Source organism: Lathyrus oleraceus, chromosome 5 (genome assembly GCF_024323335.1).
Source record: "Lathyrus oleraceus cultivar Zhongwan6 chromosome 5, CAAS_Psat_ZW6_1.0, whole genome shotgun sequence".
Lineage (NCBI taxonomy): Eukaryota > Viridiplantae > Streptophyta > Magnoliopsida > Fabales > Fabaceae > Lathyrus > Lathyrus oleraceus.
Window position 1 is genome coordinate 104,839,878 of NC_066583.1, and position 23,463 is coordinate 104,863,340.

At 43.7% G+C, this 23,463-nt stretch overlaps 3 protein-coding genes across 4 annotated transcripts; 2 read left to right on the forward strand and 1 right to left on the reverse strand.

Moving 5' to 3' along the window:
• Positions 1-656: 656 nt before the first annotated feature.
• Positions 657-6,257, forward strand: LOC127079029 (uncharacterized). The gene is made up of 2 exons (XM_051019445.1): positions 657-4,349; positions 5,700-6,257. The coding sequence occupies exons 1-2, from the start codon at positions 657-659 to the stop codon at positions 6,255-6,257; spliced, it is 4,251 nt and encodes a 1,416-aa protein (XP_050875402.1).
• Positions 6,258-11,515: 5,258 nt separating this feature from the next.
• LOC127084664 (uncharacterized) lies at positions 11,516-13,672 on the reverse strand. Of its 2 annotated transcripts, XR_007788766.1 has the most exons (3): positions 13,337-13,672; positions 11,898-13,203; positions 11,516-11,804 (listed from the first exon to the last, which is right to left on the reverse strand). XR_007788766.1 is itself a non-coding variant. In XM_051025158.1 (2 exons), exons 1-2 carry the CDS (start codon positions 12,303-12,305, stop codon positions 11,631-11,633), a joined length of 582 nt encoding a protein of 193 aa, XP_050881115.1. In that variant the 5' UTR covers positions 12,306-12,320; the 3' UTR covers positions 11,516-11,630. The 2 variants fall into 2 exon arrangements, 1 of the variants encoding a protein (XP_050881115.1); XM_051025158.1 differs by lacking the exon at positions 13,337-13,672 and having other exon boundaries at positions 11,898-12,320.
• Positions 13,673-21,028: 7,356 nt separating this feature from the next.
• LOC127088009 (uncharacterized) lies at positions 21,029-21,970 on the forward strand. The gene is made up of 2 exons (XM_051028919.1): positions 21,029-21,131; positions 21,309-21,970. Exon 2 carries the CDS (start codon positions 21,335-21,337, stop codon positions 21,821-21,823), a length of 489 nt encoding a protein of 162 aa, XP_050884876.1. The 5' UTR covers positions 21,029-21,131; positions 21,309-21,334; the 3' UTR covers positions 21,824-21,970.
• Positions 21,971-23,463: the final 1,493 nt, after the last annotated feature.

The following is a 23,463-nucleotide window of genomic DNA, read 5'->3' on the forward strand; positions in this document are numbered from 1 at the left end:
AGGCACGGCACGGCCCAATGCTCGCCAAGCCCACATCCAAACGACCATGTCCACACGACCACGAGGATACGTCAGGTGGACGACAGTCCGCCCGACGAACGTCCCCCCGACCCCTTAAACACGTGTCGGACAGCGAGCGGGTCCTCCTCATACGATCTCCATCCACTCACCGTCAACCCACGTCGCGGGCACCTCAGTTGTGTCGGGCAGAGCCCTAACGGCATCCCACTCACCACGTCACCCAACTCCCCTATATTGTCGCCTTAGGGATAGGGGCAGTTGGACCAGGGGGCAGACTTTGGTCTAGGTCTTAACGCTTCTTACGCGTCCCCTGGCAGCTCCTCCTTGGGCCTAGCTAATCCAGCCCATTAGGAGCCTTGGCCCAGCGCTGGGGGCTCACTATAAATACCCCTTTCATGGCAAAGGGGCAGGTATTCTAACTCACACTCTGATAACCTCATTCTGTACCTTTTCTGACTTAAGCATTGGAGCATCTTGCAGGTACACCCCCCTCTCATTTCATTCTCCGGCCCATTAACCAAGACCGTGGAAGGCCCTCCTGATCAGGTGAGATCAGTGGCGCCGTCTGTGGGAACTAGCTATCCCCATCTTCATCAAACGAGGATCAAAAGCTCATTCATTTCTGTCCTTCCAACATGGCCGGAGAACAACATAGCGATCACAGCCGTCCCCTCGTCAACTACAACATGGACGACGGCCCGCCATCCCATGAGGCGGACGTTCGGGACGGTCATCCATCCACCCCGTCTCCAGAGCCCCAAAACAACGGAGATGTCTCTCACGCCCACAATTTAGGGGCAGAGACATTTCATCCCATTCCCGTTCCCGTTGAAGGAGACGCCGTAATGATTGCCATGGTGAATGCCCTCAATCAGGCCGGTTCTATGCTCCACCAGCAGCACGAACGAATCATGGCCCTCGAAGCCGAACGACAAGAGGCCCGGCCCCAGCCGGTGAGTAGGATACAACAACGTCCGGAGCCAACGAAGAAGCGAGGACGTCGCTCTCCCGAACCCCACGCCAGCAGGGCACGCGCCCATCGTGACGGTGGTCGAGCGAGAACATCACCAAGGCGCGGGCACAGCCCCGACAACAACGAACTGTCTCCCTTAAGGAGCGACGAGGAAGATTTGCATTGCCCCCTATCTCGGGCAATAATGGAAGCCCCGCTCCCCAAAGGCATGGAGAAACCGCCAAACCTAGCTGTGTACGACGGGACTACAGATCCCGACGATCACGTCGACAACGTCAACGCGATGCTCGACTACCGCAATGATATAACCGGGCACCTCAAATGCCGACTGTTCTCAACGACCCTCAGGAAAGGGGCCATGGCCTGGTACAAAAGCTTGGCCCCTGAGTCCATTACGTCATGGAGAGTCATGAGGTCCATGTTCACCCGGCACTTTACAGCTTCCCGTCGGCACCCCAAGACTGAGGCGACCCTTGAAGCCATAGTGCAGAAGAAGAATGAAACACTGCGCTCATACATCGAGCGATTCAACCAGGAAGCTGTCGAGGTAGATACCACCGAGCACATGAAGAAGTATCTCCTCGAGAGAGGTCTCTTACCCGGCAGTGAACTTAGCAGAGCCGTAGGGATCGAGCCTCCCCGCACCTTAAACGAGCTCCTGCATAAAGCCCAGGCCTACATCAGATACGAGGAAAAGCAGGTGGCACACAATGCCCGCAGCGGACGTAACGCTGGGGAGACCGAGCACTCAAAACGCGAGGACACGAGCATTTCCCGTCGCAACGGAGACAGACGAAGAGAAGAAAGACCTCGCGAGCTCCGGGAAGGAAGAGGCCCCGCGGGCAGATATAGCGAGTACACCTTACTGACAGCTCCTCGAGAGCGTATCCTCGCAGAATGTATCAACTCTGAATTTAAGCAGGGCAGGGTCAGGTTCCCAAAACCGTCTGCACCAAAGCCCCACACCGACAAATCAAAGTACTGCCGGTTCCACAGAAGTCACGGACACGTGACCGAAGACTGCGTCCACCTGAAAGATGCGATTGAAATTTTAATCCAAGAAGGGCACCTGAAGCAGTACACGAGGAAGAACGAAGCTCCCAGACACGACGAGCCAGAGAAGAAGAGACCCCGGGAAAACACACCCCCCGACAACTCTCCCTATCAAGTGGCCCTCTGCGTGTCACGACCGGAAGATTTCTTCCCCCCCGAACCATTGCCCGAGGGCAAGATCACTGCACTCAGCCCCTGGGAAGACTTCCCTACCACACTGGTGATATCAGGAGGAGGAACTAACGGGGAATCCGCGGCCCTCTCCGTCAAACGCAAGTTCGACGAACTCCTACTGACTGCCCCCGAGCAGAAAGCGACATTGACAAAATACCGGGGAAAATCCAACCCAATATCCTTCTTCCTGGAGGAACTCCCGGGCGGATCCCCGAACTCGGCCATCCCACTATTGATTAGAGCAAAGATGGCCAGATTCGACGTACGACGCATCCTGGTCGACGAAGGCAGCTCAGTGGATATCATGTACGTCCACCTCTTCAAGACTCTGAAGCTAGACAAGACCAACTTAGCCCCCTACGTCGGATCAGATCTCCAAGGATTCAACGGAGCAACAACCAGACCGTGGGGATATGTTGAGCTCCTCGTCACTTTCGGCGAACAAGAAACGGCCAGGGAAGTCAAAATCCAATTCCTGGTCGTAGACTGTCCGTCTCTCTACAATTGCATCTTTGGACGCCCGACACTGGCCGAACTCACTGCGGTCCCATCCACCGTCCACCTGAAGATGAAATACTACACCAAATTGGGACGTGTGGTCACCATCCATGGTGACATCGAAGCAGCCCGGCGATGCTACGACGCCGCAGTAAAAGGACAGGCCGTAGTCAGCACGAAGAGCAACTGCAACAACAAAAAACTCAAGACCGAGGATCCCGCCCGAGGAGTCAACGCCATCGACCTCGACTGTCGCGTCGGGCTGGACGAGACCGAAGAGGGGAGGTTCCCCAAGGAACGCTCTCTCGAACACCCGGTCCGACCAATCCCCGACGGGGAATTCGAACTCATTCCTCTTGGGGACGATCCGGAAAGGACGGTGAAGATAGGTAAGGGACTACCCGAGGAAACAAGAGAAGAGCTAGTAGCATGCCTCAAAGAGAACTCCGACCTCTTCGCGTGGAATGCCGCAGAAATGCCCGGGCTGGACCCCGAGATCGCGTGTCATAAGCTAGCTGTAGACCGGGCAGCCAAGCCCATAGCACAGCGTAGACGCAAGCAATCGCCCGAAAAGGCAGAGGCTGCCGAGCGAGCTGTAAAAGACCTCTTAGAGGCAAATTTTATTTCTGAAGCCCAGTACACAACCTGGCTCTCTAATGTAGTCCTCGTTAAGAAAAATAATGGAAAATGGCGTATGTGTGTTGATTATACTGATCTTAATAGGGCTTGCCCGAAAGATGCTTTCCCCCTCCCTAATATAGACTCGCTCGTTGACAACTCTGCAGGTTTTAAACTCTTGTCCTTCATGGACGCATATAGTGGATACAACCAGATCCCTATGTCGCCCGCGGACAAGAAACACACAGCGTTCATGACCCCAACGGGCAACTACTATTACAACGTGATGCCGTTCGGGCTCAAGAACGCTGGCGCTACATACCAACGCATGATGAACAAAGTCTTCAAGGACGAAATAGGGGACATGCTCGAAGTATACATGGACGACATGATCGTTAAATCACACGAGGAAATAACCCATGCTCGACACCTTACGAAGGTATTCGAACAGGCGAGACAGTGTAAAATGAGGTTCAACCCCGAGAAATGCACGTTCGGAGTCCGGGCAGGCAAGTTCCTCGGTTTCTATCTCACCGAAAGAGGGATCGAGGCCAACCCCGACAAGTGCCGGGCATTCTCGGAGTTTCCGACCCCGAAAACCAAAAAATCGATCCAGTCGCTCAATGGAGTGCTCGCCTCACTCTCCCGTTTCATCGCCAAGTCCGCCCAGCACGCATTGCCATTCTTCAGACTCCTTCGCAAAGAGGCTACCTTCGACTGGACCGACGAATGCGAGCAAGCGCTACTCCATCTAAAGAAGGTTCTGTCCCAACCCCCGGTCTTGTCACGGCCATCAGAAAAGGAAACCCTATACTTGTACCTATCCGTGGCGACCGAGGCCGTCAGCGCCGTTCTAATAAGAGAAACCGACGAAGGACAAAAGCCCATCTATTTTACGAGTAAAGCACTCCAAGGTCCCGAGCTCCGATATCAGCAAATCGAAAAGGTCGCCCTGGCCCTCATCAACGCAGCGAGGAGACTACGATATTATTTCCTCGCACACACGATAAAGGTGAGGACCGATCAGCCAATCAAACAGCTGCTCGGGCGCCCGGATATGGCCGGGAGGATGCTCAAGTGGTCACTAGAACTCTCCGAATTCGACATACAATACGAAAGTAGGAAAGCCTTGAAAGCTCAGGCGCTGGCCGACTTCGTCGCGGAGATGACCCACTGCCCGACTCCAGCAGAAAGCGCCCACAAATGGACGATCTTCGTCGATGGCGCCTCTAGCACATCAGGCAGCGGGGCCGGGATCATCCTCGAAAATGAAGAAGGGATCCTGATAGAGGTATCGTTAGCGCTAGCGTTCCCAACATCAAACAACCAAGCCGAATACGAAGCCTTCCTCGCAGGCCTGAGGTTAGCCGAGGACCTGGGAGCAAAAGAGGTAAAAATATCCACCGACTCCCAGCTCGTGGCCTCACAAGTGCGAGGAGAATACCAAACCAAGAACGACAACCTCCTCGGGTACTTGTCCCTCGTCAAAGAAAAACTTGATAGATTTGAAAAATGGGAAGTTCAACACATACCCCGCGAGCACAACACACGAGCAGACGTTCTCTCGAAACTAGCCAGCACGAGGAAAAAGGGTGGGAATAAATCAGTAATCCAAGAAATTCTCCCGCGGCCCAGCATCGACAAACTACCGCCTCCACTCGAGGTCAACGCTATTGGAGATGCCCACTGTTGGATGACACCCATCTACAATTACCTCACACGAGACGAACTCCCGGCTGACCCGAAAGAGGCGACCACTGTCAAACGACGCGCATGCTCGTACGTACTCCTCGAAGGCAAACTCTACCGGAGAGGATTCTCCATCCCACTACTCAAATGCGTCGAGGAAGAGAAAGTCCCCGACATACTTGGAGAGATACACCGGGGAATTAACGCTCAGCACCTCGGCGGACGATCGCTCGCACGAAAAGCCCTTCGAGCAGGCTACTACTGGCCGACCATGCAAAACGATTCGAAAGAGCACGTCAAAAGATGTGACAAATGCCAACGACATGCCGACATGCACCTCGCACCCCCGAACGACCTCAAATCACTGTCTTCCCCATGGCCCTTCGCGTGGTGGGGCATGGACATCCTCGGACCCTTCGTCACCGGATCATATCAGAATAAATACCTCATCGTCGGGGTGGATTACTTCACCAAATGGATCGAGGCGGAGGCACTGGCTAAAATAACCGCGCAGAACATTCTCCGGTTCTTCAAACGCAACATCCTCGCTCGGTTCGGTATACCCCGGGCACTTGTCACAGACAACGGGACACAGTTCACGGACGGAGGATTCCAGGACTTCATCGCCAGCCTGGGCACCACACAGCATTTCACGTCTGTCGAGCATCCGCAGACGAACGGGCAGGCAGAGGCGGCCAACAGGGTAATCTTACGTGGCCTCAAACGCAGACTCGGCGAGGCAAAGAGGGCATGGGTCGAGGAGCTACATAGCGTCCTATGGGCCTACCGCACGACACCACATTCTACCACCGGGGAAACCCCGTTCCGACTAACTTACGGCACCGAGGCAGTCATCCCGGTGGAGATACGGACGCCAACGAGGAGGACAGAGGAGCCCCTAGACGAGGAAATGAACGATGAAACCCTTAGAGCCGAGCTCGACCTAGTCGAGGAGATACGTTCCGAAGCAGCTCTCCGGGAAACAACCCTCAAACAAAAGATAGCACTACGCCATGACGCGAAAGTCATAAAAAGAGAGTTCCAGGTCGGCACCCTGGTCCTCAGAAGAAACCAGAAAAACCCGAGAGAGGGCAAACTGGCGGCCAACTGGGAAGGCCCTTACCGCGTCCGCGACAAAACGAGCAACGGGGCCTATTACCTAGAAAACCTACAAGGAGAACAACTCGCTCGACCATGGAACGCAGAAAAACTTAGACAATATTACAGCTAAATACACCACGGGGAGACGTGGCAGGTACGACCACGCTCTTCGTCCCCAAAACCCCAGGGAGGAACCACGAGACCCGGGAACGATCCGGGGTCACATAACAAACACAACCCTCCCCGACGGTTGGGATCTTGACCAAGGCTCAACGTCGAAGTACCAAGACTGGCAGGGCACCCAGCTCGCGATGGGAGGACCCAAGCCTCGGGACCAGGGTTCGAACAACGGACCCGGGCTTCGATACCCACGGGCACAAAGCCCGACACTTCGTCGGTTCCCTAAACCGAGGAGATTAACAAAGTCGAGCAGAGTACGAATTCATACAAACAAGTATCAGACACAAACGAGCACAATGAATGATAACGAAAATATTCATGCATTAAAAACGATAAGAGTGGCCGAAGCCAAGTACGCCCGAAGGCCATATTACAACGCCCGAAGGCCAAAATACATAAGGCACGCAGGCCATGATAAGAAAAACATATAAACTTAAGACTCCGCTCGGAGCTCCTCTTCATCCTCTTCTTCTTCTTCTCCCCCCAGCTCCTCCTCCACTTCAAACGGGCAGATGATCTCACCATCCCGGACGCAGCAGTTATAGGCCGACCCTTCCGTCACCAACTCAGGGTTCAGAAGCCCGAGCTGCTCGACAGCATTGTCGAAACCCTCTTTGAAGCAGGCCACAAGATCTTGGTTGAGAGTCCGAATATGCCCTAGCAGCTCACCGCGCGAGCCAAAGGCGCGTTCCTCCTCGGTCTCATCTGCCAGAGGACGGACCTTTCCCTCGAGAGACTCAACCTGAGCCCGTAGGTAGGCGTTGTCCTCGGTCAGCTTCTGATGGTCGACCACCTGCTCTTCCAGGCTCGCCTTAGCAGCCTTCAACTGGTCCCTCTCCCTTTCCACCTCCTCCAGCTTCTGGCGCAGCCCTTCCTGCAGCTGATGCTCTTCTTTGTAGTCCGACAGATCTTGAGATAGTCTTTCCTTCTCTGTCCGAACCTGCAAAAGGGCTTCCTCCAGCGAGGCGGTGGAGACCGAAGTGTCGGTCAGAACCATGGCCGTCTCCATCACCCGGATGACGGCAGCAATATCCCTGGCCAGATCTTTCCTCCGGGCAGCAACATCCTGGTCCAGAATAGCCTTGGCCTCAGGCGCAGGCACAGCAATCGACTCCTCGGCCTTGAAGAACGACCGTTCCACATAGCAGGGAGGCAGAAGATAGCTGCCCGGTCCATGCGAACCTCCTGGAGACGACCTGGTAAGGCCCCCAGCCGGACGCTTCCGTTTATGGAGGGGAGAAGCCGCTGGCGACGGACTGCTATCAGGAATGGTGATCGGGTTAAGCCGAGGAGGAGAGGAAGGAATCACGCTCGCCGCCTGCGAGGGACCGACCCCGGCATCGCCAGCAATCTCCGAGACACGGGCCGCAGTTTTCTTCTTCTTCTTGGGCACCCGGTCAGGAGCGCCGACCTGATTCGCCAGCTTCAGCACCCGATCACGAGCATTGGGCATGGCACCTGCAAATAAATTACACACAAACGTTAGCGACCGAAGTCATAAACAGAAATAAAAAGCTAAACAAAGTCTGCCTACTCAATAACGCCAGAGCTTCCTCCTCGGTATCACACTCGAGCAGAGCCTTCGTATTGATATAACGCGTCTCGGTGATTAGCTCCCCGGCCTCATCCAGGTAGGGCACGCCCTGTCGATTCGCCCAGAACGCCAAGCTGAAGCTCTGCACGTAATCGACCAGCTTCTTGTACGCGAGCCTATCCTCCTCGCCGAGCATCGCGTACTTGACCCGGTAATGCGCTGTGGAGAGATCGAAATGATCACGCTGCCACCTCAGCGGTATCTTCGACATCAGCGTCTCCTCCCCGTTGGGTTCCCGTTGATAGTAGTAGAGAGAGTGAAGGGCAGCCCGGGTAATCGGCATCACCACGTACCACCGGCTTTTGAAATGGCGAACAGAATCCTCGTACGTCTTGAACAGACGCACGGGCTGCTTGAAAGAAACCCAACTGTGGCGGCCACGGGAACCGGACCTCTGGAGATGGAACACGTGGAAGAAGAGAGCCCGGGTGCAACCAATGCCGAGGAACTGGCAAACTAACTCGAATGCCCGCATAAATGCGAGGGCATTAGGATGTAGTTGGGACGGCGCCAGCCGGAGCCACTTGAAGACCGACATCTGGAAGGAGCTGAAGGGCAGTCTCATCCCCGCCTCACGAAAAGCAAATTCATACATGGTGAACTGCTTCCCCGGGAAATGATGACAAATGCGGTCTTCTTCCTTGGGGGCGCAGCAATACCAGTTCGGTGGATCCTCCCGGTTTATGGCCTCGACCATAGCGTGAGCAGTGATGGCTTCGTCACAGAAGTCTGATTCCTCCTCCAAGGGCTCGTCCGCAACCCAGGAGAAGTCGACCTGCCCGGAAGAGGAGGCGTGTTCGGTACCATCTCGGACACTCCCATCCCCGACAGGGAGACGAGCGATTGTCGCGTCGTCGGTGGAGGACCCAGAATCTTCCTTCCTCGGTCGTAAGCGCCCGGTAACACCTGAAACGCAGACAGAAAGAGTGAATTCGACGTCGTATCAAATCCACCCTTCCACCGCAGGTCAAGTGAAAGGGCGTAGCGGCGACGGACACTAACCGTGCTCAACTCGGTGGCCCGCGCATTCTATGGAGACCGGGCATAAACTTCATACAACCTACGCAGGTGTTGCCCGGCATATGAAGTTTATGCCCGGTACAGTAGGATCCCAACCCTATTTTCTACCATCCAATATACACCTACAGTCCACTACACTGTCCCTAAGTTAAACCTAACCACATTTCTACGAAAATAGCATGCGTTTGACAGAAAACAACAAGGAAAAAGAATGGGTCACAGTGGAAAACCATACCTGACATAGTCGAGTTGAAAAGGTACGGTGGTGTCCGAGCAGAAGACGGTGGTTCAGATAGGAGGACGGGCGGAGACGGCGGTCCAGACGGTTGAGAGAGCAAACGAGAGAGAATGTGGAGAACTCCGATGAACGCGTGAGCAAAAAGAAAAAGTGGAAATGAAGTTACTCAACCCCCTTTTATAGGGCTTGGCACGTGGACCAACACGCTAGGTCATCATTGCCTAGCCTGCCTACGCCGTCTTTGCACGCGAAACGAAGCGACCCCACTAATTCTGAGACACGTCTGTCAAAGATGAGAAGCTGAAACGACCCGAGCACCTATCCGTCTCCTCGACTCACCAAGACGCCACCTCCCCGCGTCATACCCACGTTTACTACAAGGAAGGCGCAGATCAACCGATCACCTCCATCCCCGACATTCCCGAAGAAAGGGTCGGTCATGAATAGGTCTGGTACGACCTCGCCTATCTAACGATCAAGCTTCCCCATCGCCTCGGGGAACCCTTAGTTGAAACATAAGTCATCCCTCTGGCTCAGAGACTCGACTTGGGGGGCTCCTGTTCCGGACTGGGCCATGACCCTAGGCACGGCACGGCCCAATGCTCGCCAAGCCCACATCCAAACGACCATGTCCACACGACCACGAGGATACGTCAGGTGGACGACAGTCCGCCCGACGAACGTCCCCCCGACCCCTTAAACACGTGTCGGACAGCGAGCGGGTCCTCCTCATACGATCTCCATCCACTCACCGTCAACCCACGTCGCGGGCACCTCAGTTGTGTCGGGCAGAGCCCTAACGGCATCCCACTCACCACGTCACCCAACTCCCCTATATTGTCGCCTTAGGGATAGGGGCAGTTGGACCAGGGGGCAGACTTTGGTCTAGGTCTTAACGCTTCTTACGCGTCCCCTGGCAGCTCCTCCTTGGGCCTAGCTAATCCAGCCCATTAGGAGCCTTGGTCCAGCGCTGGGGGCTCACTATAAATACCCCTTTCATGGCAAAGGGGCAGGTATTCTAACTCACACTCTGATAACCTCATTCTGTACCTTTTCTGACTTAAGCATTGGAGCATCTTGCAGGTACACCCCCCTCTCATTTCATTCTCCGGCCCATTAACCAAGACCGTGGAAGGCCCTCCTGATCAGGTGAGATCAATAACCTAGGAATCTTGAGAGAAACAAATCATACTTTCGAAATTTCAACTTTTACATTGTTATAGTTTTATGTATTTTTATTTAAACATCGTTATATTTTCAAGACTCAATGGAGCAAGTTTATTTAATAGTATTTTCTGTGATTTCAAGATTTACCATCTCTTTCATTTATCGTTATTATAAACATGTATGAATCATATCAGGCTTGTGTTGTTTTGCTGTTAAACATGTATGAGTAGAACGCTCTAGGGTCTGAGACATAAGGATTTTCATACCGACAAACCCTGTGAAAATCTTCTAATTATTGATAGTAATGAGAAATCTTATAATGTCATGATATTTTTGTTTTTAAAGTAAAATGTTTGCTACGAAAGTAGAAACACAGAGACATCGTTTATGCACCGAAAAGGTATAAACAATGTCCGATATAGGAATTCAAAAAGTTGATTATGAGATTGTGAAAGTATCTCATAATCAAATGATAAAATACTTTTCTTTTAAAAGGGCCTAGAAATAGACATAATTGCTAAAACATATAAAATATGGATTTAGAGTTCGATAATGTGTCGGTGAAAGTGGACATTACTACTAGTTTTAGTATTTTCTACAAAAAAATAAAATTTTTCGTAACAATTGGTATGAAGGTTGCATGAGTAAAGTTGATGACAAGAATCAAAGTCTTAGACTCTTAATTTTAGTTGTTAAGAAAACCAAAATTTTATTTATTTTTTCTTGCAATCAAACTAATATTGATTTTCTTAGGCTAGGCATGGACGAACCATCATTTTAATTTCTTTCTAGTTTAGATTTTAATTTCAATACAAATATTGTTAATATTCCTTTAGTGGTTTCTCCTAAGATTAGTGTTTTGTATCTAACAATTGAAAAACTGGCTATTGAATTAGAATATGAACTAAAGATCAATTGAATTCCTTTAGTGGTTTCTCCTAAGATTACTATTATACAGAACAATCAATAACATGACCAATTGATTCCAGAAAAGAGTTATTTATTATTATTGTTCCGCTCTGCTTAGCTTCTTAAGTTCAACATGAAACAAGGAACTTTCACAGTGGCCATGAAAGATATCTATTCGGAAAAAAAATGAAATTTGGTGAATGAACTCAGATGATGAACACAACAAAATCTTTGAGTTAGTATTCATTAGTTATTAAGCATATTAAACTATCTGCAAATGTAGACAAAGACTGTAAATTTTAAAAGAGGAAACTAAAACTTCATGTTCGAGTCAAGATTGATTTGCATATGACTATTTAGAAAAATATTAACATAATAAAAAAATGACCAGAAAACTAAAAAGTTGAATAACTCATTGTTAGAGAAAGTTTTTGGAGATGTTGAGAAGCCATTGCATTATCTAAAATCCAAAAGCAGTCCATATTAGGATCATATGCTCCACCAATATATAATTTCAATTGTATAAGATTTTGATATTGATCCATATATTCCTTCATTAACTTGGATACCTGTTTACACAAGTAACATTTAAAGTGAATTAAAAGCAATTATTTACAAACACAAACATCAACTAGCAATGATATGGGTTTTGAGTGACTCACCTGGGAAAGGCTCATATGCATAGTTAAATTCTCAGGATGATGTAAGCTTGCAATTGTAGCAAAGTTATATATATTTATCTTGTTAAAACCTGCATCCCAAAAAACCTTCAATAACTTTGGAGCCTCAATAGAGATTATGCTCCTAATCTGCTTGTTACCTCTATATTCAAAGGATGAGAGATTCAAAGCATGAATTTCCAACTTACAAGGACTGTATTTCCTATGGTAACAATTACGGTATTTCCTATGGTAACAATGAGCTATGCTCAAACGACGCAGTTTTTCACCGATGATTTTGAAAACACGCGTATCGAACCGGCACATGTTAATGGAGACATCTTCCAGTTGGAGACATGTAGAAAACAAACGAGTTATGACATCGCCATCTTTGGAGAGTCCATTCAACATAATTTTTCTAACATTTGTCAGTCTAGAAAACTCAGATTAAATATTTTACCACATGTGTAGGTAAGCTTGGATAACATAGGAGAGTTAATGTTCACCTTGTGGTATATATGAGTGTAAAACTTGGAAGAATATTCCAGGGATAAAAGATTTGATGCAATGATATCAAGATTATTTGTCCAGAAACGCCCGCCGCAGTAAATCTTCAAATGAAGCAAGGTTGGACTAGTTATTTTTATGTCAGATAGAAACCTACATTGATTAAGAGTGAAGTTCTCAAGGCGGATGCAGTTAAAACACATATCCGGAAGCGAATTCTGCTTCAGAGGAACATGAGTTAACACAAGAGTTCTCAAATTCTTCAACCAAGAAAATTCCATAGTTGCTATATGGCAGTTCCGTAAGCGTAGATATGTGAGAGAATTAGGGCCAGACAAGGAAGGAAATAAATATGGCCTTATTTTTAAATCACTTTTGTCCGTTTTATATGTATATGGCAATAGCAGCTCGATACGATTGGCGCCCTTAAGAACTCCTTTATGAACCAATCCATCAAGGGCATAAGTATGATCGACACATAATGGAAAATTAACTCGGATTGAACTGATCATGTCACCAGGATATTTCTGCATGAAATTATCCAAACTTGCGGCAAATTGAGATTGAAGTTGTTGAAAGAGTGGAAAGGCTATTGGTAAGTCTGTAATTGGATTATAATCAAACATGTTATGGAGATCAAAATTGAGATCCTTCCTTAATCCCCATTCGAGATACCATTGTTTGGACAAAGCACTAGTTTTCACCAAATTCTTCAAACTTACCTTGGAAAAGATATACGATATAATACAGTCAGGCAACTCGGTTGACTCACTCTTGATTTTCTTAACCGTATTCATTGTTGCTGCAAACAATCATGAACAAACTTTAGAATTTCAATTAACAGCATGTTGTAATTTCAGAATGATAATAGAGCATCTAGTAATTATTATTATTCTAGAAAAGAAAATTGAGTTACAGGAATGAACACGACCTACCTCAGAAGTCAGAAGTGGCGGTGGAATCTACAAGGTTGTTGTTGATAGTGATGCTTTGCGCTCTGGATGGAAAACCTAGGCAAGTAGTAGGATATATACTCCCTCCGTTTTTTATTATAAGTCGTTTTTGACTTTTCACACGTTTTAAGAAATGTAATAATTATGGTATGAAAAAGATAAATTATGAAGAATTTTACAAAATTATCCTTCATTAATGGTATTGGAAAGACAAATTAACATGATTGAAAGGACAGAGAATAATAAATATTTAAGGGTATAATAGGAAAAATAACATTAATGATTCATTGGTATTATAAAACGACTTATATTGTGGTACAAAATATTTTTCCAAAGTGACATATAATAAAAAACGGAGGTAGTATATTGGTCTAGAATTAGGGTTTATTTCTTTAGATTAAATTTGTCCTAGGTAAATTACGACTGAAAACTATGATTATATAATATAGTTCAATTCCCAACTACAATCATATTAATGTAAAATTTTAATTAATAAATTAGTATCAATTGTTATTTTCATATTATTTTTTAATTTTTTTTTCAACCACACCAATCTTTCAACTATCACTTTTTTCATATTCTTTAATTTTTATTCCTTAATAAATACGTGAATCTCGTGAGTGTTTTGAACACGTAAAAAGAGAGAAACTCTCTTTTCTCTTTAATTTTTTCAAAACCATTAAATTTCCAGCAACGAAAATGATAAGAGGAAAACAGATGGTAATAGATAATGACGATTGGTTCAAAGTTTCTACTAATCAAACAGTGGGGAGAAGAGGTAGTCTGGAAGCAAAAAGAGCAAGTCATGGAAGGGGAGATCTGAATACAACAACTTTCTTCATCATTGAGTTCCCAAAGAAGATGAGGGTGAAAGATTTGTACCAGTACCTCAAGGATTTTGGGGAGATTGATGAAGTGGTGATTCCGACAAAGAAAGATAAAGGAGGGAAGAAGTATGGATTTGTTCATTATTTTAACGTGGTAGGTGAATGAAGGATGGCGACGAAACTAGATAATTTATTCATAGAGAGAAGAAAGTTGTTCGCGAACCTTCCTAGGTTTCAAAGGAAAGTGTTGAAAGGGGATCAATGGAGATCTAAGGAGGCAAGGGAGGAACAGGGAGGAAGAGCTAGGGTAGATTCAAAATACAGCGGTCAATAGGTTAAAGGGAGATTATATGGAACACATAAAAGATCATATACAGGGGTAACAAAGGAAATAGTCATGGTTGATATTAGAGGGGAAAATCAACTCACAAACCAACCAAAAGAACATTTAAGCTTCAAAGTGGACGAATATGCTTTGACAAGGTTTGAGAAAGCTTTTATTGGAATATTGATAGACCCTAGTTTAGATTATGATTTTCAAGAAGCCCTGCGATTCGAAGGTTTTTTCTCCACCAAAGCTACGCCACTAGGTTCAAACTTATGTCTGCTGAAGGAGGAAAAGAAGGGGAAACAAAGGTTTTCATAGAGGAAGCCAAGGAATGACACATGCAGTTGTTTAAGGAGATTCGTGCATGGAAACATGATGACGTCGACTTAGAAAGAGTGACATGGATTAAATGCTTTGGAGTTCCATGTCATGCATGGACTACAAATTTTTTTGAAGAAATTTCCAAAACAGTGGGTCACTATATCTGCAGCGACGATAGTACGTCAAGACTAGATTTCTTGGATGTAGCTAGTTTCATGATAAGAACCAGATGCGTTATAGTGATTAATGAAGCCCTCGTGGTAAAAATTAATGATAACATGTTTATAATCAAGATGGTAGAAGACTTCCATGGGTCGGGGATAATGATGTTCAAGAAATCCCAAGTTTCATCAGAGGAGGATGTGACTTATTCCTACGAACCAGGTACTGTAAGTTGGGAGGAAGAAGATAGAAGCACAACCTTCGAGAAGAGTGACGAGGAAGACAGTTTATGAGGTTTTCGCATTGATGTAACTTGTCAACATGTATGTGGGGAAAGACGAAGGATTTGATCAGAAAGAGTGATAATAAGCATAATAGACTTTCACTAGAAAACAAAAATCAATTTTTAAAAAGTAAAAAGTCGACAAGTGAATTTGCTAACTTCGGTGATAATTGTCTAGACTCTCAGACTTCTTATAGTAGGGTCCAGGAGTCTATGTCAAAGACTTAGGATGCCACTATTATCAGAGGTGGATGTAGTGAGAAAAGGGCCCATTTCAAAGGTAATGGACCAAACTTTATAATTGGGCCTATCGAAAAGGGCTTAGAGGATGAAGGCCCACTAATCTTTGATGAAGAATGTTCAAAGATGAAAAAAGCTAATCCCAAAAGGAAAAGAGGAAAGAAAGCTCTGAGGGAAGTGTATGACAATTGCCAAGCGGACTTTCACCCCTTTTATTTCATCATTCTTCAACATAAAAGTAAAAAAAGTTAGCAAAATAAAAAAAAAAAAGACAAATTTGAAGTTATGAAGAAGACATCGAATATCATTGATCGGTAAAAAGGGATGGCCAGGGAGAAAGGAGAAAAAACGTCCAAGGCGTCATCTGGAGGAACAATTTTCAGGAGGATTGGTGAAGTGTTGTGAATCTTTAAATGATTCAGATATCATTACATGCATTTAAAAAATATGGAGAATATGGAATCGAATCTGACGAGCAAGGTGTGGGAGACAATCATAAAATTGGGGATTTCTGGATCAGAGAATAGAAAAGGGTATGATAAGGCAATCAAATGCCCCGTTAAAATGAATATTTTATCCTACAACATCAGAGGTGGAGGCAGTAACACTAAAAAGAAGAGAGTAATATTCCTCATTCAATCAGGTGAGGTAGATCTTTGCTTTCATCACGAAACAAAACTAAGAATTATTGATAGTAACCTAGTTGTTAAGGTGTGGGGTGATAAGGAGGTGGAGTGGACATATACTGGTTCCGTTGGGGTAGCCGATGGTATGGTGATCTTGTAGAAAAGTAGTTCTTTGATTCTAAATTATAGTTTCAAATGAGAGGTTTATATGAGAATTAGTGCTATTTGGAAAGGTTTAGAGTATAATTTCGTCAATATTTATGCTCCTTGTTGTGTTGTGAAAAAAAGAAAGTTGTGGAGAGATTTGATAAAAGTTAGAAGAGGTAGTATTAGGGGAGATTGAAGTTTGGGGGATATTTTAATGTTGTTAGTAGTAAAGAGGAAAGAGTTGGGGTTGGGGGAAGAAGTAGACAAGGTGAAATGGAGGAATTCAATAAGTTCATTAAGGAGACGGATTTGATTGATGTTCTGTGTTGTGGAGGTAGTTTTTTTATTTCATTTAATTACATTTTTATTTTGTGTGACTCTTGTGAACTTCTGTTGATCTTGGATCATGATGGTTTAGACTCCAAGTCTCATCATCAGTTACACTCTGGTCAACCACGAGATGCCTAATGCATTCGGGAGAGATGGCATTATGAGACGTCTTTTTTTCATCTTCTGCATAGTGAGATGTCTATCACACTGGACGATGTCTCGTGTTTGTTACATCTTCTGATCAGGGGGAAGTTCCTCGATCATGGTAGGATGACCAAAGATGAGGCAGTTGAGATGATAGTGGAGCATCTGAGGGCTGATCCAGGGAAGGCTATTGAGGAGGTGGATAGGACTAGGGGTGCTCATGTTAGGTTTGAGTTCTTAAAGTAGAGATATGATGAGGAGATCGTTGCTGCAGAGGTGGTTGATGGTGATGTTGAGCAGGTGGCGGAACATAAGGCTCGTGCTTTGAGGTCATATTTTCTTTTTTTGGTTGGCACTTGAATTTTTATGGACACGAGTGCCACCTATATTGACGTTGCATACCTCCGGTACTTCTTGGATCTCACTCGGATCCATGAGTACAACTGGGAGGCGACTTGTCTGGACTATCTGAAGGAGAATTGCGATCCAAAACGCAGCGGAAATTAAAATTTTCTCCTTTAGAGATCCTTACGAATGGTCATGATCAGTGATAGAATATTTACCTCTTGTGACGATTGAAACCTTTGGTGCAGATCTCTTGTGACGATCAAAACCTTTGATGCGGATCCACAGAGCGATCACGAATGTTGAACGATGACAACGTCTCTGCTCAGTCCACACGAACGGATTCCTTCAATCTCAGTGCTAACTGGTACGAATGAAGGCTTTGAGTGAGAGTGAGAGAGAGAGAGAGAGAAAACGAAAATAATGCAACCGTAAACGATGCTTCTGCACAAGGGTTCTATTTATAGAACCACTTGTGTGGGCTTCAAGCTAAAAGGCCCACTTAAGTGTATTTTGGCCCATATCTTATAATATGCTCAAAATCACTTAAGCTCATGGTACCTTACCATATTTCGTATTCTACTTAAGTACACCGTACCTTTACGATGTTCTACAATTCACTTAAGGGCACCGTACCTTACGGTGTTCCTTAGTTACTCTATCTCTCATCAATCCGTCCTTTGTGTGTGACCCTGTAGGTTTTCGCGGCATTGGCAATTATATTAAATCATGTATTTAACATAATAAACAGTGAGCAGTATTTAGCAACACATCACTGCTACCCAAGACACGAAAATGTCATGTGATCTGACAATTCCTTCTGTGATAATACTTATGTGTATAATTACCCTTTTGCCTTTATGTCTATATTGAATACAAGGCATAAACTGTGTCATCCTTATCCAGTTCAATATTGGGCCCATAGACATTTATCCTGTTATGCAGGATGGGCAAATTCCATCTAGGTCACTCATGTCCCTCAGCATGCTTCGCTGAGTACCCATCAACTGTCTTTATGGTTATCCAGTTACGGACAACGTTTGATCAGCAATAAAGCACTCGACTCTACATCTAGGGTCCATAGTGGTTTCAGGTCGAAGAGTGGTATACACCATTATCACCATGAGAATAACTTATGACACTTTGCATAACTTTCTATATAGTATTCTCATAGCGGGTCAATCCGGTATAAATATTATTCTTAATATTCATACCTATGTTTAAGACTTGATAACTCCTTATCCATGATCCATGAGATGTGATCATCAGTCTATATACATAATAGTCTTAATGCTTTAATGTCATCCCACTTCACAATAAAGCTCGACTACGGATACTTTAAGAATAGTGTCCTTATGTTTAATGTGATCTCATGATTAAGTCATACTTGATACATTAAACAGACTAGCTATTCTAGGGACTTTATTAAACAAACGTAATAAAGAAAAAGCCTTTTATTATTAATAAATAATTCGATACAAGTACCAAAAGTATTGGCCTCTAGGGCTTACACCAACACTATCTATATTCGAAGTTGAGAGATGAATGTCGGTGGAGGATGAAGCAGGTCACAGGCAGCACGACACTACTCATGGTAATAAATTTTGATCCTTAAATGTTTTTTATCTTATCTTTTCATTTCATATTTATGAAACCATTGCCGATAAATCTTGATCCTTGAATGCTTTTTATTTTTATTTTCATTTCAGGTTTGGATCCTCCAGCACATCCCGCACATCGTTGGCTGGGCGAGTGTGGATGAGTACATTGAGGTAATGCCATGTGTCTGTGCTTTTATCCCACTGAGAGGGAACCAGAGATCGAGCCTTTTAGAGTCTACCTTAATCGTTTGGTTGCTGAGGACATGCACTTCAACAACTACGTGGATCACCGTGAGACGCGACCATTTGACGACATATCGATATACTCCGGATGGCTGGCTTGCAAATCGGCTATCATTACTCATCATCTTCTCGAGCGCGTCATGTGGCAGTTCGGGTACACCCAGACCATTCCTAGACACCCTGATGTCTCAGCTCCTCCTGCCTTATCTCGTAGACAGATAGAGGAGATGTTTGATGATTATGAGAGTCACTTGGTACCGTAGGAGACTCGAGCTACCATAGCGTCGAGCGAATGAAGCTTCGTCGACAGATACATTAGGTGGTTCTTCAGGGTCTCACATTCGTACATGGTGCTGACTGCTCCAGAAGATCCGCCGAGACCAACTTAACAGGAGATTCTAGAGGAGCAACAGGCTCATCTAGATCATACTGAGGATGTCTTGCCTCGGTGTCGTCGTATAGTGGAGATTGCGTAGTCAGACATCAACGAGGGCATCTTCCCTGAGGGATCTGTTGTCAGGCGAGTTCTGAATGTCATGGTGGCGGAGGCACGGGGGGCACTGTTGTACCGTAGACATCGTCGGAGGACGAGGATACTTGATGGCAAAGGAGGCAGACGAGGTAGAGGAGAGGTCGTCAGGCACACCCAATAGTAGCTTGTTATTATTTTGATGTAGTGTTATAGTTTCTACTTTATGTCTGACATTGTTACTACAATATTTTACTATTATATTTTTATATTATTTTCGACACACGCAATATTTGTCTTTTATTAATTTGTACTTTTGTTATTTCATCTAAAAACAAATACACAATTCATTATAAAAGAAAACATATTCTTATATATTTCAGAGATATATCTTCAAAATATCATCAAAAATAATTCTGTGTTCTGAATGTGTAAAATAATTCCAAAAATATATATCTGAAATATGTCAATATTTATTCAAAAATAAAGAGTGTCCAAAAATATATCTTCAGAATCAAGAGACATATATGAAAGTTCACATGGTGTTTTAGAAGCTTATAAATGTAATAAGAAATTCTCCTATTATTATTTTAGCTATTAAATTAAATCTTTAGTGTTTAATGTCTTACTTTACTTTTAATTTGTACAGTTAAATTACTGTTGAGTGTTGGGGTTACTGCCTAACACTAATGTTTTGTACGGCATACTGTCCTTTTTTTTCTTATTCCTATTTTTTACTTGAGTTGAGTGTAAATGACGAAAAAAACAAATGAACGAGACACGGTAAAGCGGAACATGCTAAGGACTTGGTATTTGGTAGAGAGATTCAACATCTGTGTTGACTAAGATACCCGAACTATATTTATACCCTTGAGAAATTCACACTTACTACAAAATCAACAAACGTGATAAACCAATAATGATTTATTTATTCTTATTAATATTAATATATTTTGATTATTATTATTAATATAATTGCAAGATTGGAAGGGTTTTATGCCTTGTACAAAGAAGAGTCAAGCTCAGCCTCCATATGATTAGATTTTTATTCAATTTGTGGTAATGTTTTTCAACTTAGCCGCCCTGGAGGAATGGCTACACAGACTGTGATATATGTATCATCTATTAGAATATATATCTGTTCGTATGCATGTAAATATAGGTTGAGCGGATAATCCACGTGTTTTAATATAGAATAATGTTAACTTTTTATAGAAAATTTGTATTGAAAAAACTAATTATAAAATTAATTTTATATATTTATTAAAAGTATTGAAGTAATAGATGATGAAATTATTGAAATAATCGATATATGATAAAATAAATTTAAATATAAAATGATCAAATATAATTCGTATGAAATGTAAAATATTTTCTTTCAAAGAAAACTTAGAAGATTAATTTTTTAAAAGATAAAAATACTAAATATAATAAATTAATAATATTTAAATAATATTTATAATTTATTAATAAATATGAATATCATAAACATATATTATCAAATCTGCATCAGTATCTATTAAAAAATAAATATTTAAATATTTATTAATTTTATTCATGAGTATCATTAAATGATCTTTATCTTTAACTGATTTTATAAACGAATATTTTTTCATCCCTATTTGTACCTAACTTAATATAATAAACTCCCATCATTATTATTAGTAGTATAATGCTAACACGTTCAACGCAACAACTTTGATCTTATCAGGTGCTCTCTCCTCTCAATATAATTCACATCTTCATACCCACCTTCCCTCCTAACACTTCCAAATTAACTACAATTTATTCATTCATTAAATAAATAAATAAACAAATACATAAATAAATCTTCTCTTTATTTCACCAACTCCTCCTATCTAGTTTTTATTTCTTGTATGTTTTTCAGTTCAACTCGAAGAAACCACCTTAAAGATGAGGAAAAGTGGGAAAGAACAAAAACAGAACAAGATTGTGAGAATAATAACAACACCGATAAGAGTACTAGGTAAAGCCAAAGACATGTACGTAAGAAGCATAACAAAGTGCGGTAACAACATGAATTACAGCAACCCAATAGATTCTACTGGAAGATTCCAGAATTTACCAAGAAGTTACAGCGCGGTAACTACCAGATCTGCTGGTGCTGGTGATAGCGAGGATTTTGTTGACTTAATCAGAGCAGCTTCAGCTAGAACTTTGGTTAACCGGATTGATATGGATTTGGTTCTCAAGCAAGAACCTGCCACGTCGCGACCCGTTTCTACAAACGGGTTACCCAAATCCGTTAGTGTTGGAATGGGTCGGATTGATGAAGAAAAGGCTAGTGATTTGGGTGAAGGTGTTGGTGATGTTCTTGTGCTGGGAAATTCTTATCCAAGAAGTAGAAGCTATGCTGTTGGAAAGAGAAATGGTGTTTTGTGAATTTGATCATTGGAATTTTATGTTCTGGTAATTTTGATTTCTATTTTTCATTGGATTTTTTTTCTTGGATGCTATTGGTTCATACCTCATGATATATCATATACTAGCACCACTCAATCAATGCAATTCCATTCTTCCTGCTGCTAAGATTTTCTTTTTTTCACAGTATGTTAATAACAGCTTTTAATTCTTAATTATAACCATCGGTGTTAAAAAGTGTCTTTAACTAAGTCCATTTCAATTTACTAGATGTATTTATTTTCCTTCTAAACATTGTTATAATTAATACTATTCATCTGTTATGAAATATTGTAAATGACAAATACACTTCAATAATGAGACAACCTTTTTTTTAATGGGACGACGATTTATATTGTAGAAAGGAGGTTAGTTGTAAAATTATACAAGGAAATAATGAAGATCATTATTATTCTGGCGTGGAATATAAAATTTGATTAATTGTTGACGATATGTAGTATGAGTCTTCAAGAGTGTGAAAAGGGGTGTACATATAAGATCAATATTAAAAAATTTAAGTCAATGAGATTGGAAATATACAATTTGTAAGCGTCAGATGAATTGTACTTTGGTTTGGTGTGTGATCATATTTATATTTGAGTGACAATTAAAACCATGGTTTGGTGTGTGATCATATTTATATTTGAGTGACAATTAAAACCACCTCAGTAAATCCAACAATTGTGATGAGTGTAGTGTCGGATTCTGTGTACGACCTCTTAGCGAAGGTTTACCTACTCGTCATCTTTAAGTTGGCAAAATTCTGGATTGAGCCTTCGAATTGGACCGATCTTATTGGATTGTTTGTCTAGCTTAGAATGATTTTCCCCAAGACCTTGCTATTGGAAATGAGTTAGGATTGTTGTAGAAGTGTTGAGTACGGTCTTATTAGACCGTTTCGAGGTCCCCGGGCTATTGGAAAGGGGTTAGGATTGTTGTAGAAGTGTTGAGTACGGTCTTATTAGAGCGTTTCGAGGTCCCTGGGAGGTCATCCGAGTTAGGGAAGAGATCAATGGTGTATTGAGTAGGGGTAGGTGACCTCGGAAACACGTGCATAAAAAGGTTGTCTTGTAACTAAAATATTTTGCAATGTAAATCTTCTATGATATTGTATGCTTCTAGGATAAGGGATAGTGCTCTTAGAGAGCTTGAGTGTCATAACATGATTACGGTCAGATATTGACTATTGATCGTGCTTTTGTACTTCTTTGATTTTTGTTGTAGATCATGGGGTCACTAGTTGTCTACAGGTCTTCACCGTATTATAGGTAATCAAGCAAAAGCACAAGAATCTTCTCGCATGCTTGATGGTGAGACTATTCATAGGCCTTCGTCTAGGGCGGTTGGAGAAGGTTCACAAAGGAGGGGAACAAACGATGTCCTTTCTTTTAGAGATCCTGACTTTAAGAGACCTCAAGATGAGGTGTCATGCTCGATAAATTGGATCATGGAGGGAGCTTATATTCCTCACTGACAATTATGTCTTCACTGTTCCCTGTCCATCTTGGTCCTACGCCGAATATGGGGCTTCAGTATTACATATCTAAAGAGGATTATGCATATTTTGCAGGTAAGCGAAGATTGTTCGTTAAGAGGAGATGGTAGAAATGTCATACCGTATC